Below are 15,352 nucleotides of genomic sequence, written 5' to 3'. Positions count from 1 at the left end.
GGAGAAAAGACGGTGAGGGTGGCCGGTGAGTGGTGGTGTGGCACGGTGGTACAGCAGGAGGAAAAATAAAGGCAGGGGAGTGCGGCCCGGTTCTGGTCGAAGGAAATGGAGGGAGTTGCAGTGGTGGTGGTCGACTGAAACAGCCGGAGGTGAGGCGAGGTGGTGGAAGTGGTGGTTGACGGTGGTTGCAGGCGACAGAAGGGGTGGTTTGCAGGCGGCATTATGCCGGAAAAAGGGGCGAAGAGGGTGGCTCCATAGCTGAGATTTGCAGTTTATTCAAAGAGAAAATAAAATGGTTATAAACTCTGTTGTTTTGATCTTGAAATTCAATGGTGAATAAGATGTTGGTAGCTGATTGCTTGAATCAGAGAAGAGAGAAAAGGGAAGTGAAATTGGTCTCTTGTGTTGAAATTGTTTTTCTGAAATTGTTGAATTTGTAAAGGATAAAGTGGAAGAAACAAACTTGATTTTTGCTTTGAATTTTGACTGAAATGAGGGAAGAAGGAAGGAAGGAAGTTTCCTCCTTCTTACTTTGTACGTGGGGAGCAAGGAAGAGAAGAAAATTGGATATTTGCTCTTTAGGGGCATTCTAGTAATTTCACTTAGTTAGGAAAAATTCTGAAATTTCTTTGCTATATTTAGGAATTGATATAAATAGGAATGTTTAATTAAAAATCATATTTTTAAATAATTTTTGTAAAATATTGATAACAATAAAATACATTTAATTGTTGAATAAAATAAAAACGCTCCAAAATTATTAAAATCTTTTACATATTACGAAATATAATTTAAAATGTAAAGGTAGTTTAATCTCGTAAATATGAAATTAAATTAAAAAAAATTGATAAATAGTAAATCGTGTAACGATTTTCAAAAATAAAACTTCGTTAATCAAAATAAAGTTCAAATTTTTGGATTTAAAACGATTTTAAGCTAAATAAAAATAATTAAGCATAATTAATCGAGTTTTAAAAATTCGGGGTATTACACTCTAGGAATCTTGTTTCAAAAATACTACCGGTATGTTGAGATCGAGTATATATTCTTGCATGTTTTAAACACTTTTGGGTTATTTAATTATTGGATTATTAAAGTTGGACTTTGGATTTGGGCCTTAATGGTTCCAATTTGTAAAAGATTTCATTAATTTAAAGTTATTTAGTTCCCCTGCGTAATTATGCTACTTAGCCATAACCGTTATCACGGTGGCGGTAACGTTAGTAATTCCTTTTAATTATTTAAGAATTTTTTTTTTATAAAAGCAAGGAATTATTAGGGAGTTGCATATGTCATCCCAACTCCTATACATATATTTTATGTGAAGAACACGACTACAACGATAAAAAATGCTCTTTCACAAAGCAAATGGTTCAATAAGGAGTGTTAATCGCTCAATTGAACTTCGCCCGACCAACCCAGCAAAATCGTCGGATTCGGCGCCTGACCAAAATGGTAAAATGCGGCAAAAAATCTCATTGCTCGATGGCCCGGGAAAATTTGCCCGATCGAGCCTGCATACATTCCTTAAATCTAGAAATTTTCGGGGGAAAAAATTTGACGCTTCGTTTGATCAGGCCACTTCGCTCTATGGTATGGGAATGTTTTTGCCTTAACTTACCATTTTTTTTGTTTTTCTTTAGCTCTAAGTATATACTTCGTACATTATACTAATCCTTCTCAACTGCTAGCATAATTTAAACTTCATATATGATCCATAACAATACACATGTAATTGATAGGGTAACGGTGGGACTTGGGCCGGGCGGTGTTCCGGTACCACGATGTTAATCTTTTAGTGGTTGCAACAAATCAAATATAGGTCACTTGGTCAACTGAAATGGCTGAGGGCGCAATTGTTAGATATGGCCTCAAACTAGCTAAGCGGCTAGGCTTCGATAAGATTTGGTTGGAATGTGATGCTCTCATTGTGGTAAAATCAACCGACAATGTTCTCCCATTTTTTATATTCTATGTGACATTGACAAATTGTCAAAATGTCTTTATGTTTTTGTAGTTTCTCATCTCTAAGAGGGTCAGGAATACGGTAGTTCACCCTTTAGCACGGTGGAATACAAAGGGTAGTGATGAACTAGTTTACATGGATTACTTCCCCCAAAGTACGTTAACTTTGACGGATCTTAATTTGCAATAAAATGTCGGCCTAACGTTTCCCTCGAAAAAATAAGAAAAATAAATGATAGTCTGGTTGCTTTATAAGCACGTGAGACCTTCTACAAAAAATTACAGACTAATCACACCCGAACAAAATCCACAATTGCGCTTTAGAGCATATGAAAAGAGTGTAATGGCTGTATTTTAACAAGTGTTATCCCCTTATACCGTTTTCCCTATTGAGACACCTTCTCATTTCGAGAATGGGAACTCAAAAGGATGATAGACTCGTGTCATGCGACATGCGCGTGGCCCATTTTCCTATTCATCAACCTCATTCACATCAACTTTTTCGTCATCAACGTACTATCAACAATCCTCCTATCATGGTCACTTGCATGCCCGCCCAATGAGTATCCACAAACTCAACTTTGACAGTTCGTTCAAGAACCACTCTTCAACAACAAACATCATCATTCGTGACTCGTATGACGACACTTCTGTGTCGTTTACCGTTCAATCTTGGTGTAACATCAACCTATATTGCAGAAGAAATAACACTGCACAAAGGCCTCCAAGTTGGAACCAAGCATCTCAAGAATTCAAATAGAGACAAGCTATAAGTGATTAGCTCAGTCAAAGGCTTTTGGAACACTCCTTTGAAAATCCAGAATATCATTACTGACGTAAAATTACTTCTCTATTGCTTCGACACTAGGAAATCAAACATGTGTACCGTGAAAGAAATAGAGCAACATATTGGATAGCTAACGTATCACATCTTGCAAATTCTTTTAGGTAATACTTGTAATAGCCCACAACTCCTCTCAATTTTTTCAAACTGATAAATTAGGTGTACCCCTCGAGAGGAGGGCCTCTTAATTGTATTTTTTACCTTATATCTATACACAAAAAAAGGAAAAAAGAAATTCAACTATACACTATTCGTATGTAAGATACCCCACACACTACTACTTCGTGTTATAAATCATTTTATAGATTACAAAGGGGTCGTTTGCTTCGCATTGGGTAAAGGGAATGAGCATAACAAATGAGAAGAGAGGGAATGGAAAACAACACTCTTTGATGTAAGGGGGAGTTTGAGTGATACTTCAATCTCTCACCATTACTAAACTCTTCTTCAACCTCTCACCACTACTCCATCATTCTCCCTCCTCACATGGCGCTGCTCCCTCTCCTCCACGTTTCCACCATCTTCTCTTCAAACTCCGTTGCTGACGTATCCCTACACACCACAACTGCGTTATTTTCCCCATTATCTCCCTTCTCTCACTTGTTACCACCACCACCATAAAAGTTTAATTTTGAGGTTTTAAAAGGCAAATTCGAAATGGTCGAATTTGACAAATCGAAAACCATAATTGATGATAATAAATAATTTATTTCTTTTTTTTTTTTTTAAAAAAAGGTTATGATTTGTTGGGTTTTATGGGGGGTGGAAGTTTGTTTTAATGGTGGTGTGGTGGACTCCATGTGGGAAAGGGGTGGTTTTGGGGTGGGAAAGGCTGGTTTCAGGTTTGGAAGGGTGGTTTCAAGGTGGTGGACAGACGTGGAGATTGGGGGGGGGGGGGTCCCCAACAATTTCAGAAAATACTTATATATAGTAATAAATACTAAAATATATCATTAATTTCTACTTACCTCAATGGTTATTTATACTTTAATAACTCTTATCTACTCCTTGGTTTAAGGTTCAAACCCTTATACCATTGTTTTTCTTTTTAGTTTCATGTTGAATTCCTGGCTCCGCCACCGGTGGTGGAGGTGTTTCCTTGGGATAGTAGTTTGGGTTGTGATGTCGGCAATGGTTGTGGGGTGGTGGGGCTGGTACATGTGGCTTGGGTGGTGAACCTAGGTGGAGGTTTGATGTTGTAAAGTTAGTCAAGGTTGATAAGATGGGTGGTTTAGGTGTGAGGGGAAATAGAATGGAAGTACATGAGCGTTAATGGATTTTGATTCCATTTGTTGTTGTTTATTTGGTGGGTTTTTTAATTTCCTTTAACCCTCTTTTCTTTTTCACTTATCCCCAAATTCATCTACAACGACGCCCTAACCCCGTGATTTTCCATTCTCTTTCCCTTGACCACCCTTTTTTTTTAAATTATTTTTTATTATTTGTTAATCACCCTGGTCTTGAATGTTAGTCCCTCTTGAAATTTAACACAATCCAAACAAAGTACAATTGTCACATGAATTTCAATAGAATAAAACCACGTGGGTAGTAGCGAAAAATAATTAAGGGGTTTAATGGGGATAAAAATTTACTTGAGAGTAAACAAGTGCACATTTAAGATATTTATATGGGTATAAAGGGGATAAATGTTAGACAAATAAGGAAAGAGCCAAAAAGGGACTAATAAAAAGAACAACTCAATTAAAAAAAGGGATTAACATTCAAGAACGAAAAGAGTATTTATTATTTATTCAGTTCAGTTAGGTTGTTTGGGAGAGAGAGGGAGAAGAAGGGGGAAACCAAACACCATTTTCTAACAAAGAGTTTTCTTTATTTTCCCCTTGTTGCCCTTTCTTTTCTCCCTTTCTTTTCCCCTTCATGAACCAAATGGCCCGGAAAAGAGGGTAATACAATAATAAATAATGTCCAACAAACAAAGGAATCATATTAATTAGTTGTTTTCCTTTGTCTTAGATGAATACTCGTACCAAACGCCCCCTGAGTAATTCTTTATCACGGAATAGTCACTTGATCCACCTTCTATCGATGTAGTCAGTGTAGCTGTGTAGGTCTATAGTGAAACTAGTCTTATATGCAGCTATACGTGCGAATATAATAAACATATTTGTGTTATTACATTTAAACCTGAAATAATATGAAAATATAATATAAATGCGATACATGCGAATATAAGAAACAAATGTTAGATATATAGAGCACATATAAACAGATTAATTAAAATGGTAAAAATTTATTTAAGATGCTAGTTTGTTTAAAATGCTTATTTGAACTTTTCTATCGGGTAGATTGTCATGATATTCTCTATTCTATAAGTGTAGAGGCTATTTTGTTTATCCAAGTGGGACAACAAAAATAAATTTACTAAAATAACTTTAATTTTTCACTTATATAATAGGGATTAAGGAAATCTAAATGATACTCCCTCTGTATTTATTTAAGGGATACACTTGCCTTTTGCGGCCGTATTTATTTAAGAGATACACTTGTCATTTTTAGTAACTTATCAATCCACCATCTAATTAAATAATACATCTAATTTACTCTATGACCCACCATCCTATTAAACAAATAATTTCAGAAACCTCCTCACCTCACCTCCCAAATGATATGGTCCTCACTTATTTTATTTAATGTTTTTTATTAATACCCGTGCTCGACTGAGTGTATCCCTTCAATAAATACAGAGAAGTATTTCCCAACTTCCATGTTACAAAAATAAATAAAATAAACAATAAATAAAAAGGCTGTTCCAAAGAAAATATGACATTCGTTGAGTCCGTAACCTCCAAGGATCTACGCAATTGCACTAAAACGAAAAGAGTGAACCGAGACGAACAAATTAGAAACTTCCCAGTTGAAGAAAACCAATTTCTTTGACCAAATATTCCTCAGTTTTTTTCATCAAAATCTTAAAACCCCATCAAACTAAAGCACCCATTTTCGTGGGTTTTTAATTGGTGGATTTTGTGGGTAATCGGGTAAAAACGATGACCCAAATGGAGGATCAGCTAATATCTCCGGCTGATGCTCGGGGAAGTCCGGCGAATGAGCAACAAGCAGCCGGAGTTGGGATTCTGCTTCAGATTATGATGCTGGTTCTTTCTTTTGTACTTGGTCATGTTTTGCGTCGCCACAAATTTTATTATCTTCCTGAAGCTAGCGCTTCTCTTCTGATTGGTACAATCCTGTTTCATTTGATTTGTTGAACTGGTTAATCTTTTACTGATGCTGTAATGTGAGTGATTAACTTTCTATTTTGCACGATTTTGGTCCAAATTGAAGTGTTTCGTACCCTTGTGCGAGTGTCTGGTGAAATGAAGAGTTAGAGTAACATAGATGATCATGGGGTTTCCGATACTTAAGTCAGTAGTTAGTTTCAGTGTCTGTTATTGATACTTGAAATGGGTATATTTGTTGTAGATGCTATAATTTCAGGAATTTTGGTGATCCTAGTCAAATTGCTCTTGGTTTCCTTCCATTTTTACATGATTTTGTCTACGATGAAGTGTCTAATTGTAGTCGTAAACATGTCCAATTGTCGAGTATTTACGGGTGCTTGAGGCGGTGACATGAAGAGCCACAGAAACATAGAAGATCATGGGGTTTCCGAGTATCTGGTACGGGTGCTTGAGGTGGTGACTTGAAGAGCCATAGAAACATAGAAGATCATGGGATTTCCGAGCACTTCAATCAGTAATTAGTTTTCAGTGTCAACTGTCAATTAATCGATGCTTCATGTTTGAACTGGGTATTTGTTATTAATGCTAGGTGTTTTGATGATCCTACTTAAACTATTCCTTTTTCTTTCCATTCTGCATGATTTTGGTCCAATTGAAGTGGCTTAGTGCCATACCCATGTCCTTGAGTGTTGGAATCTGATACGAGTACTTGAGGTGAAATGAAGGGTCATTAGCAAAGTAATTACGTAGATAAGTATTGGGTTTCCAGATGCTTTTTAAAAGGCAGTAGTTAGTTTTTGGTAAGATGGTGCAATCAACATGGGGCTATGAGGGGTTTTGTGGGTGAAGGGTTTGGGTGTAACCGTTTGGTCGAAATGCATCTGTAATTGAACATTTACGAGATTACATGCATCCTAAAATAGAAAGTTAGTAAAGACTGATTTCTTTTAAAAGTCAAATTATTTCGATTGATAAACGCCCTGCCCTTGTCTATACTTTGGGCAACATCACTCTCTATATAACTCTTTTGATGGTTATTAGTAATTGAAACCATCCTGTTGCATTGAGCTTCTGTTGTTAATTGTTATACAAATATATAATGAATGTGACGGAAGGGAGGATTTACACTTGCAAATTAGAGTGTTTCCATAACTAATTATCTGAAAGCGAATTAATAATTGTTGACAGGTTTGGTTGTTGGTGGACTTGCTAACATCTCAAACACAGAAACTAGCATCAGGTTCTTGTTACCTCAATATGAAACTGTAATGAATTCTTCCTTTATCCTTCATTTTATTGACCTTTTTATACCTATATGCAGGGAATGGTTTAACTTTCACGAGGAGTTTTTCTTTCTTTTCTTGTTGCCGCCCATCATATTATATCCTTTTTGAGTTTTTGATCATTCTATCTTCCTTTGATCTGTTATTTGTGTCTAGATTTTTCTGATCATTTGGTTGAATTCGTAATATTTAATTCATTTGTGTTACTTAGCTTCTAGTTTTTGTTATCCTTGACTCTTTTGCGGCCACCCAGTCAGGTTTCATTCTTGCTCCTGTAAGTCCTGATCTTTTATCATCGTTCACTTCAAACATTTGACGACGCCTTACACACTAACATTGACATGTACATGTCTAACCTTTATATTGTGTCTGCCAGAAACCATTCTTCTCAAATTTCGGAGCCATTGTAACATTTGCTATTCTTGGAACCTTTATAGCATCACTCTTGACTGGTTTTCTGGTGTAAGCACCGTTTGTTCCCTTTACTCCATGTGATAATGACTATACAGCTAATGTGCATCTGCTTATGACTTAAACTGCGTTGGTTGCTGCTTTAGGTATCTTGGTGGAATCACATCTCTCATATATAAACTCCCATTTCTTGAATGTATGATGTTTGGAGCTCTGATATCATCAACTGATCCTGTCACTGTTTTGGCTATATTCCAGGTGACTCACGATTTTGTTTCTATTTCCTGCTTGTTGTGTTGCATTCTTTGTTCTTCGTACATTGTTATGTAAGTAATGATGAAATATTAGAAAGACACCACGGGTAACACCATTCAAATAGGAGGCTAGGCTCAAAATTACAAACCCTCAACCATAGAGTGGTACTAAGCCAAGGGCAGCAGGAGGGTAGATTAGTCTTCTAGGTAAACTAGCCTATTTATTCTTTAACCATCTTCTGACATCTTTGATCAAATCCTAGTGAACCCAAAGGACCCCAAACAAATAAAATAGCTTAATGCCATAATGAGGTTGCCGAAGGGAAAGCAAGTAAGAGGTTCTCTACTGATTGGTTTTTTTTTTTGTATACCTTCTCACTTAGCTGAGATACTTATCTTAAGAACATCTTCAATAAGAAGATTCCTGTTTATTTGTTCCAAGCAATGAAGAATGCTTTGGGAGGAGCATTCAGCCTCTATATAATATGTGAAGAGAAATTAGAATTCTCTGCCCCTTTTAGCAATATACAGTACTTCCCAAGTGAGTACACACCAGTTTTATCATTCAAGCAGACCATATCATTATCACCTTCAGCCTTCAGAGATCCACCTTAGACAATTCTTTGATCACTTTTATTTGGTTACGGTTAACGTGATTTCTGTTTTCCCTGCCTTGGATTTCATCTTATATTTGCAAAAGATTCCATGGCTACGCAAATCTAGGTATGTGTACAGTTAAGGGCTTATAACACTTTGTTGCGCCACATTACTCAAATGTCCCAAAGTTATTTGTTGATAAAATATTGTTTTCAATCTTCTCATTTTGGGTGGGTCTATATAATAAAATATTGTTTCAATCTTCTTACCTTCCTACTTTTTCGGATCCCCACTTACTCTAACCTCTCTTAAAAAAGCATCAAACTATACCCACTACCTTATTTTGTACTTCCTCCGTTTTTTTAATCCTCGCAAAGTTTGGACTTTTTACACTATTCACACATTCTACTTTGACCATAGTTGATGATTTATTCGCAAGATAAAACATAGTCACTCGGTATCTTGTTAGATTCGTCTCGATGTGTACTTTCAAAATATCTACCTTTTATATTTTTTGCTTAAAAATATAAATGATCAAAGTTGTGCATTGACATGCTTGAAAGCGGCCAATGTTGCAAGTAAAAAACCCAGAGGAAGTATTCTCCTTTAATCAACAAAATCCCATTACTATTTTTTTCCTTGAACCTGTGCCCGAACTAAAATGGAAAGTTTAATGGGGATGGAGGGATTAAGCTGACCAATAATATTCCTTAGGTCATGTTTTAACTTATTATTGCAAACATTTTATTTTTTTCATTTCCCTTTGAATTAGAGGTAGTGGACATATTTAAAGAACCCTACTAAATATCTTACCCTTTCGTAGAAGAACTCTTCCCTTGCCTATATGCTTTACGGTGCACTCTCTTCACATGAATTCCCCTTATATTAACTTAACTAAACTTGGTGGCTTTGAGCTTAATTTATTTTAACTTATTGCGGTTCTGAGTTGAGCGTGGGTAGTCCTTATTCGACTTCAAATTATAGGCATACAACTTAGATTATCTTAATTAAACCTAACTAATCCGAACCTTATTTTCCTGAAATAAGTGAAACTATGGTGAGGAGAACGTAGCCTTAGTTCCTCAATCGCTGATTCGTATTGGACATTAGTTCTAAAGAAACTTCATCCTTGGGGGAGGTAAAGGTGGGGTTTTGGCAGCCAAACCTGTGTGATAAACACTAACAAAGAGGCTTTCATGACCCTTATTGTGGTTCAAGTCTAGTCTTCTCTCTCTCTCTCTCTCTCCCTCTCTCTCTCTCCCTCTCTCTCTCTCTAACTACTCCCTTCATTGGAAAAATTGTCACTTTGTCTCCTCGTGTAATTAAGGACATGACATGATTTTAGTAGAAAAAAACTATATAAATGGCTGATCTGTTTACTTAATTACTTATTCTCCCACAAGTAGGGGCATTTGTTGAAAATCCGATTATTAACTATTACTCCCTCAATATTTTAAAAAGAGATACACTTTGACCGGCACATAGTTTTAGGAGAGTGAGTTGAATTTATTAAAATAAGATGAAAGTGGGGTAGTGGGCAAATTGTTTATTATAATAAAAAGATGATGTGAGTAAGTGCGGTGACCACAAGAAAGAGAGAAATATTAATATAATGGGAGTGGGGACCAAAACATGTCAAAAAAGGAAAGTGTATCTCTTTTTAAAATACGGCCGTTTAAGGAAAGTGTATCTCTTTTTAAAATACGGTGGGAGTACAATTTAGGGAAGGTGACAATAGCCGACCATTATTTCTAGAAGGGAATATTTTTCTACATAACTCTCGTCGCTCTTGCTGTCCCTCCCTCCTCTCTGATTCCTCTTTGTTGCATCTGGCTGTTCCACTCATGGTATTTAGGGACATTTTTTGCTTTCAGGAACTTGGCACAGATGTGAATCTTTATGCCTTGGTTTTTGGAGAATCAGTTTTGAATGACGCGGTATGTTCTTTTATCAATTCATTGATATAGTTTTTTTTGGTTAATCTACTGCTTGATGATCGCTAATGTTCGTTAGTTTGGTAAAACTTATCTTCTCCTTGCAACATGAATGGCAGGTTGCTATTTCCCTTTACAGGTGCGAACAATTGATTTCTTGTTTGTGGATTTGTTTTACTTAGAGGAAGTCAGTTGATAAGCTGTGTTGCCCTTTTCAGGTCCATGTCAGCGTTGAAGGGTCAGTCCTCAAACCAGAGTGTATTCAAGTTCATCTTGAGGTTTTTTGAGACTTTTGCTGGCTCATTGTCTTCAGGTAGTTCTTTCACATTTATCCCATGGTGTTTGATGTAACTATTGTATATTCTTCAGAGGGTGAATGCTTTGAATCGGAAATTTGTTGTCATGTGCGAATAGTTATTTTTGGTTTGATTAAGCTGCTGCATTGAGATTGTCTTCTTAGGAGTCTTATATTTGCAAAGACTTTAGAACCTGTTTGGCAGGTAATGGTAATGAAACTTTGTATGTTCTGGCAAAGAAAGTTTACTGCCAATATCCCAGGGGTTTGGCAAAGAAACTTTGTATGTTTAATGGCAAAGAAATTATATCCCAAATACGCATTTTTCTTAGCAAATTTTTATTACTACTCATTATCGTCAAGGTAGGTGGTATCCATGAGCAATGATAACTTATTGAGCAAAACGTATACCTAGGTAGTTGGGTCTGCTTCTTCAACTAAATTGACTCATATGAACTTGTCTATACTTAATTTTCAGACATAAGTTAAAATAAGTTGAGGAGAACGAGATGATTAAAAATTGCCACGGAGAATTTCCTTGCAAAATTACATTTTAACTCATTGATTTCATCTGAAGTAGTTAAAGAACTTTAGTGGCTGTTACTTATTAGAACACTGTCGTATCTGTTGAAGCACAAACCAAATAGGAGTATGGATTTTGCCAATTCACCCTCCAAGATTGTTGAGCAGAAAAATGTTAGGAAGTGACATTTTAAATTCTTAGGTTGTCATTCTCCACCCTTCTAGATGATCATGGAAATTTCTTTCTCAGCAAAAGGACAGAGGTTGTAAATGTTAACTGTGAAGTCTGTAATATAAATGATAACTTTTGTATATTGTAATTTTTTTATATCCAGAGACAGTATTACTTTACTCCCAATCTTCTCATAATTAATGAGTTAGCGTTATTTGACAAACCCTTTTGTAATAGTCGTTTGACTTGTTTCCTGGTAATCCGCTTTCCGTATCTCTCTTTCAGTGGGAATACATTTGTGAAATTCAATCTTAATCTACTTTGAATTTAGGAATGAGGCCATATTTCTGGGATATCTTAGTTTCCGTTTATACTATTGTTAGCTTAACCAACCCTAATTTACAGTCCCTCATACTGTAATGATCTAAGTTTGTGTTAAAATCTGATTCATGTGATCCTGAGTGTTTGATTTTACCTTGCAGGGGTCGGTGCTGGATTTATATCTGCTCTGATATCCTTATGATAACGTTTTTACTATTGTGAACATTGGTCTTTATCACCTTGATTTAGTGTTTGTGTGGCTACATATTGTGCAACCTTGACTTCATGAACCTTTTCAAGTATGCAGGTCTAGATATTGAAAAGTGAGTGCCTTGACAACAGGTTTCGTAGGCTTTCAGATGAGAGTTGGATCGTGTTATGTCACTTTTTAATATCACCTTTTGTGACATCTTTGCAGCCTTCAAAACTTGGAATGCTGTTTGTTTGTTCTTTTCCCATATTTCTCGTAAGTAGTCCAGCACCTATCTTATTTTGCAACAGGATGCCTCTTGCCGAAGCTTTTCTCTAGTGATGTCTTTTACATTTTAGGTACATGCTTGCGGAAGGTCTCGGTCTTTCTGGTATCGTGTCCATACTGTTCACAGGGATTGTGAGTATATGCTCTGCCTTTTTTTTTTTTTTTTTTCCCCCCCTGTAGTTGAAGTTGAAGATCCGTCGAGGTTATATTTCTCTTTTTTCCCTTCAGGTCATGAAGCATTATACTTTCTCAAATCTGTCAGAAAAGTCTCAACAGTTTGTATCTGAATTTTTCCATCTTATATCATCCTTAGCGGAGACTTTTATGTAAGAAATCTGATGTTATTTAAAAGATTTAATTTGTCTGAGAGTTTTAGATATTTCTAACTTTTTCTTAATCTGCAGATTCATATACATGGGCCTTGATATTGTCATGGAGAGACACAGCTGGTCACACATTGGCTTTATCTTCTTTGCAATTGTATCCTTCCTAATTGTTTAAATTCTAAAAGGCTTATCCAAAATTTTAGTTATTGGGCCTTTATGTTCTCATGTATTTTTGATGTTCCTTAACTAGGTTTGGTTTCCAGGTGACTATTGTTCTTGCCAGGTAATGGTACTCTGCATTTATGTTTTTGCTAAATTTGGTGAAACCTATGATTGATGCACATCAATTGTGTTCTACGCATTTGCTGTTTCTGAGATTGGAAACCACCTACTATGTGGCTTACCATGGTCAATTTGTATAACAATTTAGTGTAGTCAATCACATACGTAATAAAGCATCAACTGCTGTTGTTTGACATGCCTCCAGTTTACTTATGTGGCTAGAATACATGTAATGATGTATTTAATACGGTATGATGTTACTATGTATGAAATCGCTCACAAGGTCTGCTATCATTTTTGAAGGGGTGTCAATGTCTTCTCGTGTGGATATCTCGTCAATTTGGTTCGACCAGCGAATCGAAAAATACCAATGACACATCAGAAAGCGCTTTGGTTCAATGGTATGAACGTTTGTACTTTTTGTCCTGGACTACATTCAAGTTCATATATAAGACATTACCCTATTAAAAAAGAAAGCTCATAACGCATTATACCCTCATCAGGACTCCGAGGGGCAATGGCTTTTGCTCTTGCTCTCCAGTCTGTTCATGATCTACCTGAAGGGCATGGCCAGACAATATTCACGGCGACCACGGCAATTGTTGTTTTAACGGTAGGATTGCCTAATTTCTCTTTTCTGAACTACTGTGTTTTGACATATGAAGTACTAGTGTTGATGCACGCATCCGTGGCATTTTTATATAAATATTATTAAGTATAGAAACGTTAAATGTTTGATACGGAGTATATATTTATAAATATTATTAACATTAACGGGGGGTAGTATAGGTATTATTTCACAGAGGGACTCCAAAAAAGTCAACCTCAATAATTTTACAGGGGAACTTGATAAAAATAAGTTATATTGAACCGATCCCTGTTGGAGTTTGGCTCGGCTCAGCTCAGCTCAGTTGGTGGCTACCCTTAATTGGTGGCATTTCCCTTTCTTGTCAAATACGAAGAGGGCATTGTTATGAAATTCATGTTTTCAGATTGCTGTATCTAGCTTGATTGAGTCATCTTGTTTGATTTTCTCGAAGACAGAAATACATGGCCTACCTTTTATCCTCGTGTGTTCGTAGTTGTGATTCTTTTGTGGTGCTTTTGGTGCAGCTGGTAATTGTGGATGTCTTATTTTTCTGGTTTGGGATTGTTATGAAATTTGATCATATCCTGCAGGTTCTGCTTATTGGAGGAACAACAGGAACCATGCTTGAATCTATGGAAGTTATAGGTGATACCCCTGATGTCCACCTTGATGTAAGTCAGAGTTCGGGAATGCCGCCTGTTAATTGATTATACTCTGGCTTGCTATGTCGTGCATGTTGATGAATTAATCGTGTGGGTGCTTGCTTAGGCATTGCTAATTAACATAATTTCTGTCTTTAGGGATTTAATAGGAACGATGGCTATGTGTCTCCTGGCCTAGAAGACGAGGAATCATCTTCTAACAGATTTAGGATGAGACTAAAAGAATTCCATAGAAGGTAGTGTGTAATGGGCTTGTGCTCCAAAGTTAGTTTTCTATTAGAATTATTGCATTTCATTCTAAATAATTACTTATCTAATTTCTTCTAAAAACATATTTTCTGCAGTGCACCATCTTTTTCATCGTTGGACAAAAACTATTTGACCCCATTCTTCACTACCCAGACGGGTGATGAAGACGAACAAGGTAAGCTACATGTCATCTTGGATCCAAGGTCGTGTTTTTGCAAAACTTCCGTCAGTTTTGTGCTATTTAACATGAAATTCATTGCGATAATCAACTAGTTTTACATGAATCTGATTTATGAAACAGAAAATCTGATGTCCACTCCGAGAAGAGAAGTTTACAGCACTCGTACGTAACTGACTCATTCTTTTGCAAACTGATATTGACAATTCATCAGTAGAGAATGTGCTTGAAATGGAGGATCATGCCCTAACAACTGAGAAAGGCCATGCACAGAATTCCAAGTTCCGTACATATGCTAGCGAGCTGGTTCATGACTGTGTAATACGATAAAACATGCATATAAATGGGTTAGCTGACCGGTTAGTTTGCTGATCCTTAACTGATGCTTTAATTGTTAGAGATCAGATGATACTGATGGGAGGTTAATCAAGTGCAATGTATAGAAAATTGTACTAAACTTCATGGCTGTCTCATCTTGTGTGTATTACAGAAGAAACAAGAACATTTTACAGGAATAGTGTAGCATTTCTCATGTCACTTACATAGTTACAGTTGTAATAGATGAGTTTGGTAGTTGATAGTGTTTCAATGGTACTGTATTATGCAGGAATTTTGTTCTGAATTCTAGATGTGATTCTCTTCCTCTTTTAAGTCAAATTAACTCAATTTTCTCGCTTTCTTCTCACCCACTGCCCAAGCTGTCAATTCTAAACCGTGTGCTATCTCCATATCCATCTCTTGCCCTCCACGCAGTGGCGGATCTTGGATAGAAAAACACGGATGGCCAAGT

The 15,352-nt window shown here is 36.4% G+C and overlaps 1 protein-coding gene across 1 annotated transcript; it reads left to right on the top strand.

The window, feature by feature from the left end:
* The first annotated feature begins 5,596 nt into the window (after positions 1-5,596).
* LOC110786159 (sodium/hydrogen exchanger 6) lies at positions 5,597-15,247 on the top strand. Its single transcript, XM_021990697.2, has 22 exons — positions 5,597-6,007; positions 7,198-7,249; positions 7,331-7,390; positions 7,542-7,566; positions 7,669-7,754; positions 7,850-7,961; positions 10,429-10,491; positions 10,608-10,627; positions 10,707-10,801; positions 11,960-11,988; positions 12,090-12,121; positions 12,217-12,264; positions 12,348-12,408; positions 12,505-12,602; positions 12,681-12,756; positions 12,866-12,885; positions 13,188-13,285; positions 13,388-13,497; positions 14,064-14,144; positions 14,274-14,371; positions 14,480-14,559; positions 14,686-15,247. The coding sequence occupies exons 1-22, from the start codon at positions 5,818-5,820 to the stop codon at positions 14,733-14,735; spliced, it is 1,584 nt and encodes a 527-aa protein (XP_021846389.2). The 5' UTR covers positions 5,597-5,817; the 3' UTR covers positions 14,736-15,247.
* Positions 15,248-15,352: the final 105 nt, after the last annotated feature.

The sequence above is a fragment of the Spinacia oleracea genome, chromosome 2, assembly GCF_020520425.1.
Source record: "Spinacia oleracea cultivar Varoflay chromosome 2, BTI_SOV_V1, whole genome shotgun sequence".
Taxonomy (NCBI): Eukaryota; Viridiplantae; Streptophyta; class Magnoliopsida; order Caryophyllales; family Amaranthaceae; genus Spinacia; species Spinacia oleracea.
The sequence above is the reverse complement of the archived record's forward strand: the minus strand, read 5'-3'. Positions and strand labels throughout refer to the sequence as shown.

Bases quoted from the DNA above. Each gene is read 5' to 3' on its own strand.
- LOC110786159 (XM_021990697.2), top strand. From the start codon at position 5,818: ATGACCCAAATGGAGGATCAGCTAATATCTCCGGCTGATGCTCGGGGA. The intron at 7,962-10,428 runs GTGACTCACGAT...TTTTGCTTTCAG, and splicing joins CTGTTTTGGCTATATTCCAG to GAACTTGGCACAGATGTGAA. The intron at 14,560-14,685 runs GTAAGCTACATG...TTTATGAAACAG, and splicing joins GGGTGATGAAGACGAACAAG to AAAATCTGATGTCCACTCCG.